Source organism: Artibeus jamaicensis, unplaced genomic scaffold, assembly GCF_021234435.1.
Source record: "Artibeus jamaicensis isolate MK-2021 breed Jamaican fruit bat unplaced genomic scaffold, CSHL_Jam_final contig_685, whole genome shotgun sequence".
Classification (NCBI taxonomy): domain Eukaryota; kingdom Metazoa; phylum Chordata; class Mammalia; order Chiroptera; family Phyllostomidae; genus Artibeus; species Artibeus jamaicensis.
In genome coordinates this window covers 17,534,350-17,560,715 of record NW_026521924.1, presented here as the reverse complement: position 1 = coordinate 17,560,715, position 26,366 = coordinate 17,534,350, and the positions used below count along the sequence as shown (strand labels likewise).

At 40.1% G+C, this 26,366-nt stretch overlaps 1 protein-coding gene across 3 annotated transcripts in view; it reads left to right on the top strand.

Moving 5' to 3' along the window:
- The first annotated feature begins 6,103 nt into the window (after window positions 1-6,103).
- Window positions 6,104-26,366, top strand: part of PIGU (phosphatidylinositol glycan anchor biosynthesis class U) — a 96,245-nt gene continuing 75,982 nt past the window's right edge. The window contains exons 1-4 of one of the 3 annotated variants that reach the window (XM_053671137.1): window positions 6,104-6,331; window positions 11,355-11,419; window positions 24,769-24,828; window positions 25,971-26,033. In XM_053671137.1, the coding sequence (XP_053527112.1) occupies window positions 6,202-6,331; window positions 11,355-11,419; window positions 24,769-24,828; window positions 25,971-26,033 (318 nt within the window). In that variant the 5' untranslated portion in view covers window positions 6,104-6,201. Of the gene's footprint in view, window positions 6,332-11,354; window positions 11,420-17,237; window positions 17,309-24,768; window positions 24,829-25,970; window positions 26,034-26,366 lie in introns of those variants that run through there. The other 2 variants (XM_037164450.2, XM_037164451.2) reach the window with 2 other exon arrangements.

Here is a 26,366-nt window from a genome sequence, read left to right as displayed (position 1 = left end):
ATGGTTCCTGAGCCACCAGCAGAGACACTGGCGAAATTAAGAATGCAGGTGCCTGGGCTCCACCCCAGACCTAGTGAATAAGTCTCTAGGGCAGAGCTAGGGAATTTACATTTAAAAACACATCTCCTAAGTGATTCTGATGATCAGTCATTTTTTTAAATTTTGAGACATGATACACATACCATAAAATTCACCTAAAGTGTAGGGCTCAATGGTTTTTGGTATATTCATAGTTGTAAAACCATTACCACAACATAATTCTGGGATATTTCATCCCCCCCAAAAATAAGGTATGAAAAGAAATCCCACAGCAGTCATTTCCCATTCTCTTCCCTACCCCTATCCTCACCCTGGCCAAGCATGGGGCAACCGCTAATCTACTTTCTGTTTCTATAGATTTGCCTATTCTGGATATTTCATAGAAATGGAATTATACAATATGTGGCCTTTTGTGATTGGCTTATTTTACTTTCCAGGTTTATCCATATTGCAGCGTGTATCAATAGTTCATTCTTTTTTTATTGCCCAATTTAATCCATTGTATAGATATACCATATTGTTTATTCATCCATGGCAAACGAAACAGATATTTGGGTTGTTTCTACTTTTTGGCAATTATGAACAATAACTATAAATAAGCTATGAACATTTGTGTACAAATTTTTGTGTAAATGTGTTTTATTTACCTTGAATATTTCTAGGAATTGAATTGTTGGGACATACGGCAACTTGATGTTTAACATTTCTAAAATATTTTATTTATTTATTTTTAGAGAGAGGGGAAGGGAAGGAGAAAGAGTAGGAGAGAAACATCAATGTGTGGTTGCCTCTCACATGGCCCCTTCTGGGGACCTGGCCCACAACCCAGGCATGTGCCCTGACTGGGAATCAAATCAGCGACCCTTTTCTTCACAGGCCCGTGCTCAATCCACTGAGCTACACCAGCCAGGGCTATGTTTAACATTTTGAGGAACTACCAAACTATTTTCCAAAATGACTACAGCATTTTACATTCTAACCAGCGATGTTATGAGAGTTCCAATTTCTCCACATCCTTATTATCTGTCTTTTATTGTAGCTATCCCAGTGGGTACGAAGTGATGTATCTTATTGTGGTTATGATTTACATTTCTCTAACAACTAATGATGCTAAGCTTCTCGTCACATGCTTATTGGCCATTTATGTATCTTGTTTGGAAATGTAACTATTAAAACCCTTTGCCTATTTTTAATCATGTCATTTGTCATTTTATTATTGAGTTGTGAGTTCTTTATATATTATGAATAATTGTTCCTAATCAGATATATGATTTACAGATATTTTCTCCCATATTCTCTTCCATGGTTTGTCTTTTCATTTTTCTGCTATGCACTGTCTTGTGAGTACCACATACTAACTGACTGCACCACTGGAGTTCTTGTCTTTTTATTTCTTTTTTTTTAATGGTTAGATGAGCTATCTTAATTTTTTAAGAGATTTTATTTATTTATTTTTGGAGAGATGGGAAAGGAGAGAGAAAGGGAAGAATAAAAACGTCACGTATGACTGATACACTGAATGGTTGCCTCTTACACACTCCCAACCAGGAACCCGGCCCACAAGTCAGGCATGTGCTCTGACCAGGAATCGAAGCAATGACCTTCTGGTTTGCAGGTTGGTGCTCAATCCACTGAGCCACACCAGCCAGGGCTCTTTGCGTTTCTTGATGGTGTTCTTTGGAGTACAAAAGTTTTTAATTTTGATGAAGTCCAGTTTATTTCTTCTTTTGCTGCCTGTGCTTTGGAGTTACAACTAAAAAACGGTTGCCTAACTCAATGTCATGGAGATTTACTTCTGTTTTCTTCTAGGAGTCTTCAAGCTTTAGCTCTTACATTTAGGTCTATGATCCATGTACACTCATGTTTAAGAACCACTGGTCTGGGTTAAATCTACTACCTATAATGGCTAATCACTGTTCTTCCCAAAGACAATCCTTACCTTAAGAAGAATTATAAGTCATTTGTTAGGATGATGCAAATAATAATAAAACAGCTAACCATGTGTATTAAGCACTTGCTATATACTAAGCATTTTATATTACGTAATCTCGTTCAGTCTTCACTGTGTTATAATCTCCTCCACTTTTCATGATGAAATATTCTTTACTCTAAGATGTAATACATGTCTCCTCCTTTACGTAAAAAGAAAACACCAACACTTGTTTTCTACTGGTCTCACTTAGCCTATCAATTACAATGTTGTAGCTGGACCAGCCCTAATGGTTCTTATTATGATTTCAAGATGCCCTTTAGCAATAATCATCAGGAAACTTTGAAGATAAGGTTTATTACTTACAAGACCTGCAAGACCAGAAAATTACACAACACACTTGGGACAGCACAACAAGGTTGGGGGGGGGGGCAGGAGAGAGAGGGAGAGTGTGTGAGAGCACAGTGAGCTCACAGGCCTGGCTGGGGTACTGCTTTTTTGCAGGGGTTGGGGGTGGCTGAGGATGGTGGTCTAGGGTTTCATGGGCTTTCATGTTACTGGTGAATTTAAAAAGCAGGAATTTAAAGCCCTGGAAGAGAGAGAGGAAAACAAAACAAAACAGGAAGCCCAATGGTAAGTTATCGAAATCAACCAATATCTCTAAAACAAAGGGGTCTCAGTTCAGGGAGGCTCTCTGGTTCTTTAGTTGTGTGGCTGGCAATGTTTACTCAAGATAGCCTTTGAAGTGGGTTCCTCAGGCGAAGTTTCAGACAGGTACTTGCATTACAAAAAAGAAAAAAACAAACCCTGAAATATCAGGAAGGCTGTACAGACTACATAAGCTAATGTGTGTTGAAAGTATGGCACAGTGCTTGGCAGAGCAGGGCTCAAAGGATGACAGCGCCTCTCTCTATTCCTTCATGATCCCCTCTTCCAACAGAGACCTGCTCCTCCCACTGGTCAGGAAAGCTATGAGCTACAGGGCTAATTTTTGCATTCTGCTAGCATTCTGCTCCCCTTCTTTCTTCTGTCATCATGGTTTGTGATTTTATTGTTAGTTGTGTTATTCTTAAGACTATGACTCTGCAACGACCCTCCAAGTTCCATAAAAGTGGGGGTATAACTTTGTTAGTGAAATATTCCCCAACACCCAATACAGAACCTTGGGATATAATGATCTCTATTTATTTATCTATTTACTTATTTTAAAGATTTTATTTATTTTTAGAGAGAGGAGAAGGGAGGGAGAAAGAGAGGGAGAGAAACATGGAGAGGTTGCCTCCGCCCCAGCCCAGGGTTGTGCCCTGACTGGGAACCCCACCCCAGACCTTTTTCAGGACTGCGGGACCAACTGAGCCACACCCATCAGGGCATCTTGTTTTTAATACAACTTATTTTGTTGTAAGTCTATATGATTTATTTTTTTATAATGGATGTGTTTAAAAACAACTGGCAAAATTTTAAAAAATGATTTTACTGGCCCTGGCTGGTGTAGCTCAGTGGATTGAGCATGGGCCTGGGAACCAAAAGATCGCGGTTCAATTTCCCATCAGGGCACATGTCTGGGTTGCAGGCCAGTTCCCAGCAGGGGCGAGTTCCCAGCAGGGGATGCACGAGAAGCAACCATACATTGATATTTCTCTCCTTCTCTCCTTCCCTTCCCTTCTAAAGATAAATAAATTTTAAAAATTAAAAAAAATGATTTTACTTATTTACTTTTAGAGAGAGGGGAAGGGAAGGAGGAAGAGGGAGAGAAACAGCAATGTGCGAGAGATACCCATTGCCTCTCACGAGCCTCCAACCTGGAGCCCTGCCAGCAACCCATGCATGTGCCCTGACTGTTACCGAACAAGAGGTCCGAGGGAGGGGCAATACAATATTTGGCCCATCCCAATTTAGGGGTGCCAAAAACTGCTATACAACAGGGGCCCCTCCCAAGGACAGGATACTAATATCTACTGGGCTCTTCTGTCCCCCGCCAATTGGAAAGACATCTCTCAATGCCAGAGATTTGTGAAAAGGAAACAAAATGTTTATTTAATGCTATTCAGGCCTAACATCACCACTAAAATAGCAAAGTCCTTTAGGGTATACACCTACACTCACACAGCTCTCCCTTCTCCCACTGTCCCAACTCTGGGTACCGTAAATCAGGAAAAGAGCACACGTCTGTGTTGCAGGCCACTGGCACCGTCAGCTGTGTCACCGTGCAGGCAGGATCTCTCTCTAGTTAATCCAAAGTACTGTGGTACCCTCTCATGGTCCACTGGCAAGAGTTCTTTGTACCCAGTTCCAGTCAAAGTCTCTCCTGCTTTCCAGGCCACGTGGCCAAAGGAAGCATCCCAAAGCCACGTGGGCCTCTTCTACCAAAGCTGCAGGGGTTTACACTCCACCAAAACCATGTGCCTTTCTCCTTCACCTGGCTGCAGGGATCTCCATTCTGGCAAAGCTGCGTGGTTTTCCCTTTCACCTGGGCCGTTATCCCCTCATGTCCTGGAGCCCATCTTTCTCGCAGTTGCTCTCACTTAGGGGCGCAGCCCCTAGTTACATCCTGAGTCCCAGCCACTACTCACACTCACACTCTCTCCCTCCCTCTCCCTCCCTCTCTCTCTCTCCCTCCAAACTTGGCCACAGCTATTTAACATATCTATGAAACCAGTTAAAGGTTATAGATATGTTAAATAATCATTCCAGAGGTTAGCTGCAAAACTGCTGCTATGCAAACTAGCTCTCAATGGCCCTGCTCCATTCGTCCCTTCCCCCTGCGGGGGCGGTGGGGGGCGGTGAGGACATCCTATATGTCTCTCCAATATTCCTATACACTTTGAATTCTGGACACCATTTCAAATCTTTTTTTTTTTTTGCCCCCCCCCCTCCGGCCCGCCCAGCTGCACCCTGTATCATGACCAGGAATGGAAAAGGCAACCTTTCACTTCAGAGTCTGGCACTGAATCCACTCAGCCACACCAGCCAGGGTGCAACTGGTAAATTTTTAGAGAATTCCTCAGTCGTTTCTAGCAGGCTGATAGGAGTCAACAACCAGTACATTTTTCAGATGAGATTTAAGATACAGAAAGGTGAAATAACTTGTTCAAGGCCACAGGGCTAACAAGTCTATTTACTACTCCAAAATATATCCTCAGAATCCAATATAGTGCCTGGCAACATTCTTTAAAAACAGCGCTGGCTGGTATAGCTCAGTGGATTGAGAGCGTGAGAGCAGGCCTGTGAAAGCAAAGGGCCACAGGTTCTGTTCCCACTCAGGGCACACGCTTGGATTGTGGGCCAGGTACCAGTGAGGGGTGTGCAGGAGGCAACCACACACTGATGTTTCTCACTCTTGCTCTCTCTTTCTCCTTTCCTTCTCCTCTCTCTAAATATTAAATAAATAAAAACGGCTCAGTGCGGCTCAGCTGGTTGGAGCCTTGTGCGGAACACTGAAAGATCCGGTGTTCAATTCCCAATCAGGGTATGTGTCTAGGTTGTGGTTCAGTTCCTTGTCCGACACATATCACATCTCTCTCTCTCTCCCCTTCCCCTCTCTCTAAAATCATTAAGCATGTCCATAGGTGAGGATTTAAAAATAGGCTTAACCATTAAAAACACACACACAAGCCCTGACCAGTGAAATTCAGTTAGTTGGGCGTGAAATTCAGTTAGTTGGGCGCGGTTTGCAATAGAAAGGTCGCTGGATCTTCCGGGTCACGGCGCCTGCCTGGGTTGCAGCTTGATGCCTCCCTATAGGAGGCAACCAATGGATGTTTCTGCTAGGTGTTTCTGATGTTCTGATGTTTCTCTCTCAGCAATGATCAGCAATGATTCTCTCCCTTTCTTTCCCCCTTCCTCTCTCTAAAAATAAATGGACTCTTAAAAGCAAAACAAAACATACACACGAGTGAAACTAACATCTCTAAAACTGGATCACAATCCTAGGAAGATAACTGCCTTCACCTATTCGCTTTCAGCAGCACTTCGACCCCTGAGTGCTTTCACAATTCACAGCTATCAAAGGAGACGTCCCCCAACCTTTTTGCTAGAAATTTGAGATGCCCCGCTTTCCGTCAGCGCTCCCCGCGTGGCCGCAAGGCTTCCTGGGAGTGGTAGTCCTGTGTCTGGCAGCTCCGATCGTACCACCCAAGCGCGACGGGTCGCAGAACTACAGAAGTGGTGCCCAGGTCGCGAGGCTCTTCCGCCTCGCCTTCGCCTCCACCGGCCCGCCCGCCCCAGCTATCATGGCGGCTGCCTTGGCCCTTGTGCTGGTGGTGGCCGTGACAGTGCGGGCGGCCTTGTTCCGCTCCAGTCTGGCCGAATTCATCTCCGAGCGGGTGGAGGTGGTGTCCCCACTGAGCTCTTGGAAGAGAGGTGAGGCCACCGGCTCGAGTTAGGCGGCCAAATACCGTCGGTGCTCTGGGAGCAACCTCTGTGAATGAGAGGCTTGGCAGTGGCCGCAAGCTCAAGATTCAGACCCGCTCTGGTGTCCTAGGAGGGCGGGGGGCGGGGCCTAAGGACGCGGCTGCTGAGGGGAGGGGTCGTGGGGCTTTACAGTGAGATTTGGGCCCTGAGAGCCGGATTACCGGAGGGATGCTATCGGAGGGGGTGTGTCCCACTCGTGTCATGAGCTAGGGGCATGGTCTGGGGAAGGGTCGGGATATGTAAAGGGCATGCAGGGTGGAGTGGGAATTGAGAAGGGCGTGGGATTTAACTCGGTCTCAAATGGTGCTCCCGGGGTTACGGGATGGTGTGTGCGGAGGTCCCCGGTTAGGTACCAATCTTGCCCAGGCAAGAAGCGTATTTGAGGTGCTTGGACGCCTGTTCTCAGTCTGGGACTTACCATGCAGGGTTTTCTACTGTTTTTATTTAAGACGTTCATTAAACATTTTTGTGTACTAGCTCCTACAATGAGACAGAACTTGGGCTGAAGGATGCACAGATCTTTCCAGTGGGAGAAACAATCATTTATGAAAAGTGTACGTCCAGTGTCCATCCAGGTCCTTCCTTGGAGTTCTGACTCTGAAGAAAGTGTGCTCTGCTTCTCCAGTTTCTTCAGGTTTAGGGATTTGAGCTAACTCTTGAAGAATGTAGAGTTTGGAAAGGGAGATTAGGGAAAGGAGAGTTCCAGGTAGCAGGAGGTGAACAGGCTCAAGGAATGTTGAAAGGTGGGAAATGTCCAAAGCAAGGGAGAAATGGGATGGGTGCTAGGAGAGCGCCAGTATTTGTAGATTTTTTTTAAAAAAAACTCTTTTTTTTTAAATTGAAATACTGTATATACAATGCCCATATAATAAGTGTGGAGCTTAATGAACTTTTAAATTTTATTTATTTATTTTTAGAGAAAAAGGAAGGAGAGGGGGAGAAATATCGACGTGGATTGACTGCTTCTTGCACACCCCCAACGTGGGGGGGGGGGCTGGCCTGCAAGCCAGGCACGTGCTCTGACTGGGAATCCAACCAGTGACCTTTTGCTTGGCAGGTGGCTCTTCAGTCCACTGAGTCACACCAGCCAGGGAATATACCCTTTTTGATAAGAGAAGCTCAAAGTCAATGTTTGTCTTATACTAGATGATAGGTTTTTATTATTACCCTCAGGAAAATTACATCAAGTTAACTAAATAAGAATTCTTGCTTCGTGGAATTTAGTAGTTAAGAATTGAGAGACTTTATTAAAACAACTTATGTTTTAGAATAGTTGATCATAGTTAATGGACTTTAATGGTCAACTAGTTAAAAACATTTGTTCTTGGACAATCCCATGAAGCAGAAATGTTATTCAGTTGCTTTGATATACTTTTCATGGATTTTATTTGTGTGTGTGTGTGTGTGTGTGAGAGAGAGAGAGAGAGAGGTATTCTAGGAAAAAGAATAGCTTAAAGCTGTGGATTCTTCTTTTTTAATAAGGGTTAAATTTTTTTTACCCAAATAGGCATTTTGTGAAGCCTACCCTAAAATATTTCCAGCAAAATAGTGAAACATTGTTATATATAGTAGAATTTGCGGCCCTGATTATTCTTTTACACATGGAATAGAGTCACTGTTATATTCTAGAGGATTTTGGTAGTCTGTAGCTCAGATGTTCCCAAACACACTACTGACTGTGCCCAAGTTTTCAATCATGTGCACTAAAACAGGAAAAAATAAGGTCGTTGTACGAAGTTTATCATAAAGCTAAACGCGTTTAAGTAAAAATATGTTGAGTTTGTGTTCTTCCTACACTATTTGATGTTATAGATGATGGGAGTACAAGGTGGTGTTTTTTTTTAAAACACTTTTATGTGAGGTTAACTCCTCCAGATTAATTATCTATTAAGTAATATGAGTTCATATTTAATAAGACAGCAGAGCCACATTCCAGGCACTTGCCAAAGAACACAGTAATAAATTCACTAGTGTACAATATCAGGGCAAAATATATCTGAGAGAAATTATGTTTTAGACTGTTGTCTGAAAGTTCTGCAGTCTGTTTCTCTAGCTACCTAATCAAAAGGCCGCGTCTAGATTAAACCAGTGGAGACAGATGTTCCTTGACAGCATGTTACTGTTCCTCTGTAGAATGCTTTTACTTCTCTGATAAGTTGCCGTTGACTTAGATTGAGAGTTGCCATGTGAAGTGGCCTGATGAATCATCTGCACGAGTCCCTAGTAACGCTGTTAGTGAAGGGCTTAACAGCTGTGCTACACAGCCTTATTATGTGGCTCCTTGAGGGAAGTTTCTGGTCCTAGTGTAAGGACCAGTTAGAATTTGTTTGAGCCGTGGGATTTGCTTTATTTTATAGTCACCACGAATTGTGTAATTGCTTAGGTTTTCTTCTAGGGGGGGTCTGTAAAGTTTAAAGCCATATTTATGGCCACTCGTTAACAATATATAGTTTTTTTAACAGACTTTATAACTTGAATTCTGTTTTATATATTTATGTTTGAACAGGTAATTCAGTCCCATGGTTCAGAAATCAAAGATGCAAAAGACTGTACTATTGAAAGGCACCTTTCCACCACTTTCCTATAACCACCCAGTACTGTTCCCTGAAGGGAACAGTTTCTCTCATATATTAATTTCTTATATATACTTGTGAGATATTATATGCATATATAAGCTTGTATATTTTATAGGTTTTTGTGGCTCCAGTCTGTTTTTTCTTATCCTTCTTTACTCACTTTCTTTTAAAATTATTTTTTCTGTTTACTTTTTTCTTTTTAATTGAATTTATTGGGTTGACATCAGTTCACAACATTATATAGGTTTCAGTTGTACAATTCTATAATCTGTCATCTGCATATTGTGTTGTGTGTTTACCACCCCGAGTCAAGTCTCCTTCTACCACCATTTATCCCCCTATTACCCTCTTCTACCTCACCCCATTTTTTTCTGGTACTCACCATACTGTTGTCTGGGTCTCTAAGTTTGTGTGTGTGTGTGCGTGTGTGTGTGCTTAATCCCTTCGCCTTTTTCACCCAGCCCTGCAACCTCGTTTCTTCTTAATAATTATAAAATAATGCATGTGCATTGCTAAAGATTCAGAAAATAAAGAAAAGATAAAAGAAACTAAACATCTTCTGTATTCTTGTCACCCAGAGGTGGTCATTGTTAAATTTCTTTGTTTACTTTTTTAATGTTTTATGCTTATTTTGAGGCATTTATCATTAACTACATATTCTCAAATAATTAAATGAATGAATGCCTGTAAATATTGAAAATAAAGCTTTGTCATTTTTAATATGCTCTGTTATATAACCTGCTTTTCTTTAAGAGTATTTCATGGACTTATTTCCTTCAATAAATATATATCTGTAATATACTTTTTTATTTTAACTCAATTTTGAAATAACTTTAGATATTTTAAAATGTTGTAATAATATATATAAACTTCTTGTTTATTCTCATCCTGCTTCTTCTGGATATAGGGTATCCAATATCCTACCAAACCATTGTACAGTGACCTCAACTCAAAAATTAACTTTGATACAATACTATGAACTAATCTGTAGATCTCATTGGAATTATAACAATCATTTCACCAATGTCCTTTTTCTCATCCAAGAGCTAGTCCATGATCCCATATTGCATGTAGTTGGTATGTATCCTTAGTCTCTTCCAATTTGGGATGCTTCTTCAGACTTAACATTGTTAGTGAGTACTGGCCAGTTACTTTGACTGTCAGTTTGGGTTTGTCTAATGTTTTCTTATGGTTAGATGGGAATTATGTGTTTTTAGCAAGGATGCCACATTTTTGGCATAAGGACCACAGAAGTGTTTTGTGCCCATCTCTGTGAGTCATATCAGGAGGTATTTGACGTTGACAGTGTTAACTGGCAGCATACAGGGAGGGGCACAGTAGGTTTACAGTTATGAGTACTTGAAACACAGAGTTTATTTTGTGTTACTATTCATTAATTATTGTATTATTTTCATAGGAACAACTGTAAACCTACTTTTGCTCCACCCTGTATTACTGGTGATGTAAACTGCAGTCTCTTGATGAAGGTGGTAAATGTCAGGTTTATTCACATAAAATTATTATTTTTCCCCTTGTAAATACTCTGCTTCATATTACATTTTTACCCACTAATTTTGGTATTCATTGATGATACTTGCACTTTACAGTTATTACTGCGGGGTCTGCCAGGTGGTGGTTTTCTGTTTCCATCTTTCTTTCTGCATTTGACACATACAGTTATCTGTAAGGAAGAGCTTTTGCTTTTAGTTGGTCAATTTATATTATAGTATAATTTTTACTGTAAAGTGTATCTATCCATCTATATATACACACACAAAAAAAACATGTCATAATTCATTTAAATAAATCTTCATCAATGGACATTGGGATTATTTTTCATTTTTCACTATTCTTGAGCATGGTAATGAACATATTTCTCTGAGTACTTGTCCAATTATTTCCCTAAGATAAATTGCTTTAAAAAGCACACACTTAAAAAGTACATATTGCCCTGAAGAAAAGTTAATACAAATGTCACTCAAAGCACATATGAGAGTAGTTGAGCACAATGAGACTGCTCATTTCCCCACCTATGAACATTTCTCACAAGTTCCTAATTTGTTATCTTACTATGTTTTGTATTGGAGCAGAGTATATATAAATGAAACACTTTTTATAGTAGGTAGAAGTTACAGGGAGATCAAAGGAAACTTATAGTTCAGTATAAAATGTTCTCATAATGACTGGTTTGCCACAATGGGAAGGGATACCCTATGGAAGAAAGCTCCCCATGATAAGATATTTTCAAAGCAAGACTTAAACCCAATTTCTGGGAATGAGGTAAAGGGGGTTAGATAAACTATAAGGCCCTTTGTCCTGGGAGTATCTGACACTGGTTTATGGCCATCTGCATGTGTCTTTGAAGTAAGAGTGAACTTGGATGTCTTACTTTTCAGTGGTTGAAGGCCTCTCACTGTTGGACTTGGGAGTGTCTCCATATTCAGGAGCAGTGTTTCATGAAGTAAGTGTTCTTGTTTTCTTTTCTGTGTACTAGGAGTAATTTATAGTCATAGGTACCAAAGCCTAAACTGTAGTTAGTATAAACATTTAGAAAGATTTTTTTTTGAGAGGCCGAGGGAAGAGAGGGAGGGAGGGAGAGAGAAACATCAATGTGAGAAAGAAACATCGATTGGTTGCTTCTTGTATGCGCCCCAACTGGGGACCGACCCTGCAACCTAGGCATGTGTCCCACCTAAGAATCGAACCCACAACGTTTTGCTTTGCAGAACAATGCCCAACCAACTGAGCCACACTGGTCAAGGCTAAAAGATCTATTTTTGAAAATCATATTTAGAAATAGCTCTATTTTAGATGGCTTTCACGTAAGAAGATTTCAAAGTTGTAGTGGAAATGATACAGATTGATTGTACTTTCGGAAGCAGATGAGACTTTGTAGAAGTTACTATTTTTAATGGCAAGTAAATTGTAAACAGTCCCCAGTGTATGAATAGGTTGTATGCTAATTGACAAGTAATTGATTCTTTGGAACATGCTTTCCTATGAAAGTTGTGATAGCAATGTTGGTTTCTTAGAAAGCCCACAAAAATCTATTTACCCATAAAATTAGTTCTTAGTTCTTAGTGAATCATAAAATCACTCTTAGTTTACTGTTATTTCTTGTTTGTGTTACTCCAACAGCTTCCTCACAAGTCTCTGCATTGTGTTGCTCCTTTACTCTGTTCTGCAGCCAGAGTCTTTCTAAAATGTGAATCTGATTTTGTCACTATTCTGCTTAGTATCTTTGGGTCTCACCACAGACCTCAGGATGAAATCTAAATACCTTATGGGATAATGCCCTGTGGGCCCTACTCAGCACAGCAGCCACATTTCTTTCCTCTCTTTTCTCCCTCTTCCCACTGACCATATCATTTTAAAGTAGTAGTTTTGTAATTTGGCAATTTAACCCCCAATTTTAAAAAAATTCTTTAAATTTATTTATTTATTTATTTTAGACAGAGGGAAAAGAAAGGGAGAGAAACATCAATGTGTAGTTGTCTCTCCAGCGCCCCACACCAGGGACCTGACCTGGCTCAAAACCCAGGCACATGCCCTGACTGGGACTGGGAATCAAACCAGCAACCCCTTGGTTCACAGGTGAGAGCTCAATCCACTGAGCCACACCAGCCCGGACATAAACCCTAATTTCTATAGTTGTCTACCTCATATCTACTTTGAGAACAATTTTTTGTTGTCGTTCTTCAATCTAGTTTTTCTAAAGCATTTAACTTGGTACTCATGGAGATAACAACTGTCTTTTGTATTCACATTCCATTATCTTTGTATTACTGTCTAATCAAGTCACAGTATCAAGAACTACTAGTAGAAATAGGTTAGGAATATTTTAAGAGATTCTTAATAAGCCCGCAGTCCATTTACTGGGAACAGGTTGTCTGAGCATCACAAAGAGTAAGCAGCCCACTAGCCATGAGGGCTCAGTGTGCTGTGGGCCCCGGGCAGTGTGTTTTCTAGACAGGATAGGAGTCCCCTGAGAGAGTCCTGACGTGCTTTCATTAGGCTTCAGCACATATTCTCTACTACCTTTGTGTCTTTGTTCATGCTGTTGTCTCCTTATGGAGGGCCATTCTTCCCTCTTTTTGTGGCTGGTTCTCTGTTCTGATACTAGCTTTGGTTTTACCCCTCCAGAAAGCCATCACTCATCACCTTAGATGAGGTTCGATGTTCCTTCTGTATTTTACAGAGTATCTTCTGCTTATCCTTTTCATGGCTCATATCACACTCTGACAATTACCTCTGTACTCGTTTCACCCATTATATGCTCCTCAAAACAAGTACCGGCACCTTTTCATCGTTATTTTTTTGATACTAGTGTGTAGCTCTATACTTACTTGTGTATAGAGTACTTCCCTCCCTTCTCTCTTTCCTTTAATAAAAATTTGTTAAGTGTGTACCAAATGCCAGCTATGCTGCAACGTGCTAGGGGTACAGAACAAGATATTGTCCCTGGCCTCAGGGTACTTATATATTTGTGTGAGAAACAGATAGTGAGTTTGTTAAAAAGAAACACTTCAGAGCAAAGAATGTCACCAGGGATAAGGAAGGTCATTTCATCACAATAAAGATGTCAATTCATTGTCCTGCCCAGGTGGCTCAGTTGGTTGGAATGTTGTCTCATACACTGAAAGGCTGTGGATTTGATTCCCAGTCAGGATGCGTACCTAGGTTGTAGGTTCAATCCCGTCAGAAGACAACCAATAGATGTTTCTCTCTTACATCAGTGTTTCTCTCTCCCTCTCCCTTTTTCTTCCTTTCTCTCTCAAATCAATGAACATATCCTTAGGTGAGAATTAAAAAAAAAACATGTCAATTCATCACAAGGACATAGCAATTTTAAATATTTATATACCTAGTAGCTGAATTTTGAAATACATGAAGACGGATAGAGCTGCAAGGAGAGATGGACAAATGCACAGTTATAGTTAGAGATTTCAGTACCCCTCTGTCAATGATTAATAGATCAAGTAGACCGAAAAATCAACAAAGATATAAAAGACTTGAACAACACTATCAACCAACTTGCCTTCATGGACATTTGTAGAACATTCCATCCAACAGAAGCAAAGCACATAATCTTTTTAAGTGTATATGGAACCTTTACAAGGTAGATCATATTCTGAGCCATAAAACAAGACTCGAGCAAATTTAAAAGGACTGAAGTCATACAAAGTATATTCTCTGATCACAATGGAACTAAATAAAAAATTGACCTCAGAAAGATATCTGGAAAATCTCCAAACATTTGAAAACTAAGTAACATATCCCTAAATAACCCATGAATTAAAGAAGAAATCAGAAAGAAAATTAAAAAGTATTTTGAACTGAATGAAAACGAAAATACAACCTATCAAAATATGTGGGTAGTCACTAAACCAGTTCTTAGGAGAAAATTTATAGTGCTCAACGCTTATATGAGAAAAGAAAGATCTCAAATCAATGACTTCAGTTCTACCTGAAGAAACTAGAAAAAGAAAATGACCAAAGCAGAATAAAAGAAATAATAAAGATGGGAGTAGAAAAAAATAAAATAGAAAACAGAAAAACAATAGAAAATCACAGAAACAAAGTTGGTTATTTGGGATGAACAGTAAAGTTGATAAATTTTTAGGAATGGTGGATATGTTCACTGTCTTGACTTGTGGGGATGATTTTATGGATGTCTACATAGGTCAAAATCGATCAACTTGCACACTTTAAATATGTACACTGTATTTTATACTAACTTTTCTCCATAAAGCTAAAGTTTAAAAAATGAGATAACAGTTGAGTGGTAAGCACATGTAGAAAATTAAAGCTGGTTAAAAGGGTAAAGAGTGACAGTCATGTATGTGCTACAGTTTTTTTTTAAATTTTTTTTATTGATTATGCTGTTACAGTTGTTCTATTCCCCCTTTATTCCCCTCCACCCTACCCCTCATCCCCACCATTACCCCCCCTTTAGTTTATGTCCATGTGTCTCAAGTCTTTTAGATTCTATATTTTCCATGCTATTCTTGCCCCCCCCATCTATTTTCTATCTACTGTCTATGCTACTTATTTTCTGTACCTTCTCCCCCCCTTCTCCTCCTCCCACTCCCCTGTTGCTAACCCTCCTTGAGATCTTCATTTCTATGTTTCCACTCCTGATCTAGCTGTCCTTTTAGTTTGCTTTTGTTTTAGGTGTGGTTGTTAATAACTGTGAGTTTGTTGTCCTTTCACTGTTCATGTTTCTTTAACTTCTTTTTCTTAGATAAGTCCCTTTAACATTTCATATAATAAGGGCTTGGTGATGATGAACTCCTTGAATTTGATCTTATCTGAGAAGCACTTTATCTGTCCTTCCATTTTAAATGAAAGTTTTGCTGGATAGAGCAATCTTGGATGTAGGTCTTTAGATTTCATGACTTGAAATACCTCTTTCCAGCCCCTTCTTGCCTGTAAGGTCTCTTTTGAGAAATCCGCTGACAGTCTGATGGGGACTCCTTTGTAGGTGACTGTCCCCTTAGCTCTTGCTGCTTCTAGGATTCTCTCCTTCATTTTAATTTTGGCTAATGTAATTATGATGTGCCTTGGTGTGTTTCTTCTTGGGTCCAACTTCTTTGGGCCTCTCTGAGCTTCCTGGATTTCCTGGAAGTCTATTTCCTTTGCCAGATTGGGGAAATTCTCCTTTATTATTTGTTCAAATAACTTTTCCACTGGTGGCTGTTCCTTTCCCCCTTCTAGTACCCGTATAATTCGGATGTTGGAGCGTTTAAAGATGTCCTGGAGGTTCCTAAGTCTCTCCTCATTTCTTTGAATTCTTGCTTCTTGACTCTTTTCTGTTTGGCCATTATTTGCTTTCTTCTGGTCCACTCCATTGATTTGAGTCCCAGTTTCCTTTTCATTGCTATTGGTGTCCTGTGCAATTCCATTCATTTCAATTAGTTTCGCCTTCATATATTTGTCTAATTTGTCGGTATAATCAACCAGTTCTGTGAGGATCCTGATCACCAATGTTTTAAACTGTGTGTCTGTGAGTTTTGCTATTTCTTCATCGCTTAGATCTATTGGCTCTGGGGCTCTGAGATCCTCCTGCGCCATTCTTGGTCTGTTCTGGCCCTTTAAGTGTGAGAAGCGGCGCCTTGGATTCCCAGGTCGCTGGGTTGTGATGCTGTATGTGGGGGCGTGGCCAGAGCGGGGAAATGGCGACCCCCCTCTGCCGCTTCTCACAGCTGGGTGCGGAGGAGCAGTGCCTTAGGTGGTTCATCTGGGCCGGGCCACTCAGAGTCGCTGGGGTATGTGGAGGTGGGGTCAGAGCAGGGAAATGGCGGCGCCCTCCACTGCCGCTTGCCATGGGGACCTGCCGGCCTGGTCCAACCGCCCACTCCCTCGCCTGTCCACCCGCGCACAAATGCTCGACCTCAGTCAACACGCAGCCCCGCTGCCCCGCTGTCTCCCCCGCGGTCGCTCGCCTGGTCGCTCGCTCAGTCGCTCACTAGGTCCAACCCTGCGCCTGGATTCCGTGCAACCCTGCGCCTGGATTCCGTGCGTCTGACCGAGTTTTCCTGTGCAACCCTGCTCCACCAGCCGCTGGTTTTGCCCCTTACCGGTCAGGCTGAAGAATTTGTTGTTAACGGACTTCTGAAAAGTTCAATTTTCCGTGTTCTGGCTGTGTTTTCTGTTGCTAATATTTAGTTGTCTCTAATCTTGGTTGTGTGAGAAGGCACGGCACATCCACCTATGCCTCCATCTTGGCGGAAGTCTGTGCTACAGTTTTAGATAGCGTGTTCAGGGAAGGCTCTCTGAGGACGTGTAATTTGAATAAGAGATCTAAATGAAGCTAGCAAGCTGTTTGAGGGCCCTGATTTGGAGATGAACTTGGCATTGTGAGTTGCAGAAAGATGACCAGTGTTGCTATGGCAGAATGAGCAAGGAGAAAAATAATAAAGGTAAGTTTTGAGAAAAATTAGAGGCCACGTTATATAGGACTTAAAAAAAAATCCTCACCCAAGGACACGTTTCCATTGATTTTAAAGATAGAAGGGGGTGGGGGAGAGGGAGAGAAACATCAATATGAGAGAGAAATATTGATTGGTTGTTTCCTGTATACTCCCCAACTGGGGATCAAACCCGCAACCTAGGGATATGCATTGACTGGGAATCAAACCACAACCTTTCCTTAGAGTACGAGGAACAATGCTCCAGCCGAGTCATGCAGCCAGGGCTGTAGGACTGTTACAGACATAATTAGGAATTTGGATTTTCTATCTATCTATTTCTAATATAATTATTTTTACTGTCCACAGTTTGTAATAGGAGAGCCAGAGCTTCCTCCCAGACTCAAGTTTATAAATTCTCAACAGGCTGGTGAGGCCAGGTGGGATATTTCTTGTCTTATTTGGTTTCTGGGAAGACTTCATTCACATCCTCAGTGGTCATTTGATCAGATGGAATTATATTCTTCATCTCCTCCAGCTCTTTCTCATATTCCTCAATCATGGCTTCGAGGCTCAGTCACTGCCTTTTAGAGCATGTTTTCACCCAGCCATCCTAAGATCCTTCACTGACTCCAGTGGTCCACAATAGAAAGTAGATTGTATTTTTACTGTGATTTGAAAGGCACTGGAGACTTTTAAACCAGAAGAGAAGTGCTCATATTTATTTTACATTTAAAAATACTGTTGTAGATACTCTGAGGGAAATTGACACTAGGAGCAAGATGTGAAACGGGGAAAAAATTACTAGAATGCTTATACAGTAGTCTAAGCAGGATGGTTTGCCTTGGAACTAGGGTAGTGATGATGAAGATGGTGAAAAATGATTAGATTCTTTAAACATTGATTATAGTTATATTTTTTAGAGGTAGACTTGTGAATAGATTTGATGTGAGATATGAAGTCAAGAGAGGATTAAAGGATACAAAGATAGCAGATTTTGGTCCTGAGCAGTTGAATGAGTGGTGGTAGTATTTCATGAGATTAAGAATACTAAGGGAGGAACAGATTTTAGCTGGGTAGAAAATACAGTTCAGATTTCATCCCGTTAAGTTTGAAGTGCTTATCACTGTATTTTGCCATGTACACTGCGTACCCATGTGTTTGGTCCAAACTTTCACACAAAAAAGCCTTTTGTTTTCAGTGTTTTTTATTTATATTTAGAAATAAAATAGATTATTATATTTCAGGGTATTATTTTGCATACAGATATTGTTACTGCTTTCTAGAGTTACACTTTTAATGTATACACATAAATAAAATAATTAAAACATATAGATATGGAATTAGTACTACCCATATATAATGTGCATCCTTATTTTTCTCTCAAAAATTTAGGCCAGCCTGGCTAGTGTAGCTCAGCGGATTGAGCACAGACTGTGGACCAAAGGATCTCTGGTTTGATTCCCAGTCTGGGCATGTGCCTGGGTTGCAGGCCAGTTCCCCAATGGGGGACGCATGAGAGGCAACCACACATTGATGTTTCTCTCCCTCTCTCTGTTTTTCCCTTCTCCTCTCTCTAAAAAAATAAATAAATAAAATCTTTTAAAAAATTAGGCCAAAAAGTATGCATTAGCCGTGGCTGGTGTAGCTTGGTGGATTGAGCACGGGCCTGCAAATCAAAGGATAGAGGTTCGATTCCCAGTCAGGGCACATGCCTGGGTTGCAGGCCAGTTCCCATCAGGGGACACACGAGAGGCAACTATACATTGATATTTCTCTCCCTCTCTCCTTCCCTTCCCCTCTGAAGATAAATAAATAAAATCTTTTTTAAAAGTATGCATTATACATGGCAAAATGTGGATAGATATCCCAATGGCAGTATTAATGCAATTGGCTATACCAGTGTGAAATGCAAGAAGAGAGGTCCAGGCCAGAGGCATAAAATTGGGATCGGTCTATAGATGGTATTTGAAAACATTAGACTGGATGCAATCACCTAATATGATAGCCAGCATGCAAGATGGCCCCCAAATATTTCTAACTTCTGGTGTTCACACTCAAGTAGTTGTCTCTCACATTGTACCAGAGTTGGTCTGTGTGACCAATAGAATATGGCAGAAATGCTGGTATGTCACTTCCTAGATTAGGTTATAAAAGACAGAGCAACTTTCATCTTAGACTTTCTGTCTTTTGGATCACTTGCTCTGGCGGAAGCCCTGTCGTGACCAGCCTTACGGAGAGGCCTTTGTGATGAGGCACTGAACCTTCCTGTGAGCAGCCAAATGAGTAAGCCTAGAAGCAGATATTCAAACCCCTTTAGAGACTGCAACTTCATAAGAGACTCGGTGCCGGAACTACCCCCTTAAGCCACTTCTGGATTCCTGACTCTCATACACTATGTGAGATAATAAATGTGTGTTGTTTTAGGATAATGTGTTACACAGGAATAGATAACTAAGACACATAGGAAGTAAATTTACATAAAGAAGAATACACACACCTGGAGCATTCCAATACATCGAGGTTGGGAAGGGGAAGGGGAGCTAGCAAATAAAGGTGAAAAGGAGGAAAGTTAAGAGTGTAGTACCTGGAAGCCAGATGAAGGCGATGTTTCCAGGCAGGAGTTGAAAATGATGTCAAATGCTATTGCAAAGTGGGGAAATTTGGACAGAAGAATCATGATTGATAGGCCAAAATCAAGATCTTTGAAGACTGTGGCAATAGTATTTTCAGTGGACTGTAAGGGCAAGAGACTGGTTGAAGTACTCAGAGGCGAGGACAACCTTTGTGAGGAGTTTTGCTCTAAAGGAGGGCAGAGAAATGCTGTGGTAGCTAGAGGGAGATGTCTAATAAAGACTTTTTAAAAATCTTTACCCAAGGACATGGGTATTGATTTTAAAGGGAGGGGAAGGCAGGGGGAGAAACATCAATGTGAGAGAGACACTGATCAGCTACCTCCTGAATGCATGGACCAGAAAATGGATCTGCAACCCACACGTGTGCCTTGACTGAGAATTGAACCCATGACTTTTTGGTCTACAGGATGATGTTCCAACCAACTGAGCCACACTGGCCAGGGCTAATGAAGACTCTTTAAATATGAGTATCTGGATATTTAGTTGCTGATGGAAATAATCCTATGGATTGAGAAGTTGATAATGTAAAAAAATAGATGATAATTGAATGAACAGTGTCTTTGAGGAGGCAAGAAGGAATGGGGTCCACTTCTTAGGTGGAGGATTTAGATAAGAAAAGGGGAAATTCATCACTGTTAATATGAGAATATTGCATAGGTATAGATAGAGGAATCTGGTCAACTGGGTAGTAGGAAAATAAGGTAGCCCTCATTTAATTGCTTCTCTTAGTGGGATAAGATATAAGCCTGTTGGCTGAAAGTAAGAAGTGGGAGGGAAGTTGAAGGTTGTGGAGAGAGGAAGACGTGAAGTAGTCCTTTTAGAAAGAGTATGTTGAATGAATAAATGGAAACTCTCTGTGTAGTCACTTAACCATAGTTTAAAATTTTGTTTCTCTGGAAAAATGCATTCTTAGATACAGTGAGGAAGCCTAGAACACATTACTCTTCTTCAGAAGTGTGTGTGTGTAAAGGAGGGTAACGGCATGAGGTAGTAATTTCCAGCTACAAGAGCCATGTTACATTTCTATACTTGTATGAAAATAACCCCTTTAGGACTGTTAACCTTCAAGAACTCTGAATTAGGGGGCAAGAATAGATGTTTCCCCCTGAAAACAGTGGGGACAACTTTAAATTCAGAATCTCTCACTCCTCATTCCTGAGTATGGGTTAATTTTCTTGTAAGCTGGGTTCGATTCCCAGGCAGGGCACGTGCCTGGGTTGCAGGCCAGTTCCCAGTTCCCAAGATTCGTAAATCTACAGCCAGCTATATTTTATTATCTTTAAGTAATAAAATATAAAGAAATAAAATTTGTCAAGCCAAATGAAAAGAACACTTTTGAAAAGAAAGTTCAACATTGCTTTGGCATTGTTTCTTAATCTTCAACAGATTTTGTTATCTAGTTCCTAGGGAGAGGTAAGAATAGGTGAAAGTGGAGAAGGAAAATCTGTACACGAGAGAAAAAGGGAATTTAGCAGCCCCAGATTAGATTTTTATGACTGCCTTCAACAGATGTGTCTGTGTTCTATGTTTAGCTAAGCACTGGTAGTTAAATTGTGAGTTTATTCATATGCATCTTCCCCTGATTGGGAGTAGTCACCCAGTGGAGATGTAGCATAAAGACAAATTATACTGAGTATAGGCTTCTTTATAATAGGATTATATGCAGTTAAACTACTGCATACATATTAGTTCATTATGGAAACCAGCCTATTTACTGATAGGCTTTTAGAAAACTGTTTGTTCTGATATTTCTGAGACTGATTTAGAGCCATTCTAAACTATCTGAAGTATCAAAATACTTTGAAAGGAGGCTATTGGTAATATAAATATCAAGTTACTACCTTTTACTAACAAAGATAACTGAAAGAAAAAAAAAGAATCCATTAGTAGATAGTTGTAAAAGCTTAATGCATTTGGAACTTTCAAAGGCGAAGTTGATGCCCCCGTTTTCAAAAAGAGGTAAAAAGTTGATCTCAGGAAGCTAGTTTATTGAGGTTTACTGTATGCTAAGTACTTTGTGCACATTACCATTTCATCCTCCTAAGAACCCTGTGAAATAGGTCACTAATCTTACTTTCGAGCCGAGGAAACTAAGGCTCAGGGGGGAAAACGACTTGCCCAAAGATACACAGGTAGAACCTGGTTTTAAACCTGAGTCTGATCTGAAAGCCTTGTTTTTTCTAGCACACTCGTTTGTTTTCACTAAAAAGGTTGTCGATGACCTTTACAATATAGAAGGCATTTTTGCGTGTGGTTGGTGTTGGGAAGAGGTGCTCCTGAGTTACCAGCATGGGCTCACTAAAACCAAGTCATGCACGTTCCTATGGTTCTGGTTGGATCAGTGAACTGGCTTGTAGTAGCAGACCAGCCCTCCTCCCTAGAACTATTAGAAAAGCAGTATGAATGCAAAAAACATCTGTTTGAAAGCTGAGGTCCCGAAGAAGAAAGCTCAAAAAGTGAGATTGACATTCTGAGCTGCTTTCTCTTCGATGCATTTACCAGTTTGAAACAGGCACAGGCTGAGAGACAGAAAAACAGAATGGAAACTGGCTGGTAAAAAATTAAGGAGCCATCAGCAATTTCCTGGTGCTGAGGGATTATAAATTTGAGTGCATGGCCAGCTGAGGTGGGATGGCTCTGGTAGAGAACTTGGCTTTTGGACTCGGAAGGTCTACACTTGAGGAAGGAGGGTAGACTACCTTATAGGCTAGTCTTACAAAGACTGAATCCAGCTTCTAATTAGGTAAATCTCTAATTAGATTAATACGATATAATTCTATTCTAGTTGCTTACCAGAGTTTAAAGAAATCCTTTCTGGAGGAAAATAATCTCATCTCGAATCTCTGCAATTTTTCAAACATAAATGTCTGTCATTGAGTCAAAAATTACCAAACATAATAAATGACAGCAAAAAATAGGCAATAAAAAGATTCATGGGTGATCTAGATATTGAATTATCAAATTGGATTTTAAAAATAACTGTGACCAATGATTGTAAGTTCAGAAAAGAGATGATAAGACAGAGAATTTCACCAGGGAGTTATAACATATAAAAATGAGTCAAATGGAAATTCTAAAACTGGAAAACATCATAAAAAATTAAGAATATAATAGACTAGCTCTGGCTGGTGTAGCTCAGTGGATTGAGCGTGGGCCTGTGAACCAGAGGATCGCGGTTCAATTCCCAATCAGGGCACCTGCCTAGGTTGCAGGCCAGTTCCCAGGAGGGGGCGCATGAGAGGCAACCATACATTGATATTTCTCTCCCTCTCTCCTTCCCTTCCCCTTCCCCTCTAAAGATAAATAAATTTTAAAAATTAAAAAAAAAAGAATATAATAGACAAGCCTTGGCCGGTGTGACTTGGTTGGAGCTTCATTCAGTAAACTGAAAGGTCATGGGTTTTGATTTCCAGTCAGGGCACATGCCTAGGTTGTAAGCGTGTACAAGAGGCAACTGATCACTGTTTCTCTCTTTCTCACCATTTCTTCCCCTCCCTCTAAAATCAGTTAGCATGTTCTCAGGTTAAATGTAGTCGTTTAACTAATGAATGGATTAATAAGTGAAACAACAGATTAATGTTTCCCTTTCTTTCTCTCCTTCCTCTCTCTAAAATCAATTAAAATAATAAAGTACTTTCAAAAAAGAATCTCATCAAAATTAGAAAATTTTGAACAGAATGGTTTTGAAAACCAACTATCAAAACTTGTGATGCAGCTGAAGCTACAGTTATTTATCTATTTATAAGGAAAATATATTGCCTTAAAATGAACTTATTAGGGCAGAAGAAATTCTGAAAATGATCTACGTGTCAATAGAAAGAGAAGAAGCAATTATCCTAGAATAGGTTGAAGGAAAAATTGTATATTATACTGTGAAGTTCAGAAATTGATGAAATAGAAACCAAAGAATAATAATCAGCAAACCCAAAGTTGGTTCTTTGAAACACTAATAAAGTTAAGAAATCTTTGTCAATGCCCTAGCTGGTGTAGCTCAGTGGATTGTGTGCTGACCTGAGAACCAAAGGGTTGCCAGTTCGATTCCCAGTCAGGGCACATGCTTGGGTTGCTGGCCAGGTCTCTGGTTGTGGGTGTGAGAGGCAACCAACTGATGTTTCTCTCCCTCTCTTTCTCCTTCCCTTCCCCTCTCTCTAAAAATAAATTAATTAAATCTTTTAAAAAATCTTTGCTAAAATTTAATATCTGAAAGAGAATGTACAAATTACTAATATCAGGAATGAAAAGCAACATCACTATAGTTCTTACAGATACTAAAAAGTAAAATATTAAGAATAAGTTATTGCCAAGAAATTTGAAAATTTAGATGAATTGGACGGATTCCTAGAAAACCACAATTTACCTCACCTAACACTATTTGAATATTTTTTATCTGTGAAAGAAATTGAATCTGGGCCATGGCTAGGTAGCTCAGGTGGATAGAGCATCATTCCAATACACCAAGGTTGCAAGTTCGATCTTCCAAAAGCACATATACAAGAAACAACCAATGATGCATAAGTAAGTGGAACAACAAATCGATGTTTCTCTCTCTCTCTCTCTCGAATAAATAAATAAATAAATAAACAAGTAAGTAAATAAATTGAATATTTTTAAGTAAATAAATTGACTACTTTAAAATCTTCTCTTAAGGAAAACTCAGGTTGAGATGGCTTCATGGCGAATGAATTTTCCCAACTCTTTGGAAAGAAATAACACCAATCCTATAAAACATCTCAAAGAAACGAAGAGAGGAAAAAACATTTCCCAATTTATTTTATGAGTTCAGCAATTTTGGATTCAGTCACTGATAGTTGTGAATTTATTGCCATTTTAATGTCCGTAGTTTTGATCATCTTCTTTTTCTTAAATAAATCCCCTTAACATTTCATATAATAATAGCTTGTGATGAACCCTTTAGCTCCCCTTGGCTATTATTATATATATCTTATATATAGTTCCCCTTGGCTATTATTATATATATCTTAGAACTAAAGTTCACTTTAGACCTTTAGTATGTGAACAATTCTTAAACAGATACTTAACTTGCTGAATTTTGTTTTTCCCTTTATTCAATTAGCAGACACTCCCAGTGGCACCAAATGATCGAGTTATACAAAATTATTCTCCCTCATGTATACTGGCCAACTGGCATAGAACAGTATTCTGGGAAGGAAATTGTTGCTGGCAGAATAGCTTCTAACCCTACCCCCTACTATGGAAACAGATAATAGTAAGGTTTAATTTGCCTGTTTGTTTTTCTCCTGCAGACTCCATTAATAATATACCTCTTTCATTTCCTGATTGACTATGCTGAATTGGTATTTATGGTAAGCAAACTTCCACATAAAATCAATGTGTATACATTTTTAATTTTATTGTCTTTAATTTTTTTTTAAGAAAAATCTATTTTAGGAATTTAGGAGTTTCTTAGAGTATAAAAGCAAAAACCTATTTTTAATTTGAATTCCTAGAACTGTCACGGTACAATTGATCCTTGAACAATGCCAGAGACTAGGGGTGCCAGCCTTGTCGCTCCCACCCCACACAGTTGAAGATAAGCATATGATACAACTTTTTACTCCCCGCAAACTTAAGTTGTCCCTCGGCATTTAAGGGCATTGGTTTCAGGACACCTCTTCCCTGCCCCTTCCATAGATACCAAAAATCCTTGGATGCCCGAGTCCCCTGTATAAAATGGCACCAATCATTGTATGCAGTTGGCCCTCCACATGCTTGCATTTCCAACCCTGGATGGCTGACAGCACAGGTATTTACTGAAAAATATCTGTGTATAAGTTGACCTGCAGAGTTCAAACCCAGACTGTTCAAAGGTCAACTGTATTATGGAAGTATGAAGAGGAGTTTATGACATCTGACCACTTCCAAAGTCATACTTTTAAACTTTGATAGGTGAACAATGTAGCCTTGATTTCTCCAGCTCCAAGATTCTATGATTGGCCTTAATTGTGATGCCAGTGTTGATCATTCTGCCACGAGATTCTGTGGCAGTAACAGAGGCCTAATGAGACTTTCAGGGACAGGAATTTGAGACAATACTATGCTGTCTTTTGAGAGCATAGTAATTTGGAACACTTGCCTAATCTAGGGTTGGAAATCTGGGTAAAGTAGAAGGTCCTCTGGGTTCTTCTTCAGTTATTATAATGGCTACCATTTATTGAGTACTTACTATGTGCTGGCATTTGACATACATTAGGCCTATAAAGCAGTGGGTATTTTTCCCACTTTACAGAAAACTTAGTAACTTGCAGTTACAGAGCAGATTTTCCAGTCTTACCTCCCTGAAGAGACTTTGTCTTTGGGTACTCAAAGGGAGGGCTGAGGTTCTGTCTGACTGTAAGAGGTCAGTACTGATAGTCTACCACCATCCAGAAACTTCAGGCCCTGGCAGCATTCCATTACTCCAACGCTAATTGGGTTCATTTCCTGTTATTTCTCTTTTTCTTGACAGATAACTGATGCACTCACTGCCATTGCCCTGTATTTTGCAATCCAGGACTTCAATAAAGTTGTGGTGAGTAGTCAGTGAGTGGAAAAAAACTGGTGAATTTGGAGCACGTTGGTCTCTTATTATAAAGAACCAAAGATCACGCATGTGCTTAAGGATCCAACTGTTTGGGGCTTTTAAAAAGATTTTATTTATTTATTTTTAGAGCAGGGGGAAGGGAGGGAGGAAGAGATGGAGAGAAACAATGATGTGTGGTTGCCTCTCACTCACCTCACACTGGGGACCTGGCCTGCAACCCAGGCACGTGCCCTGACTGGGAATCGAACTGGTGACCATTTGGTTCGCAGTCCAGCCCTCAGTCCACTGAGCCACACCAGCCAGGGCTGTATTCAACTGTTT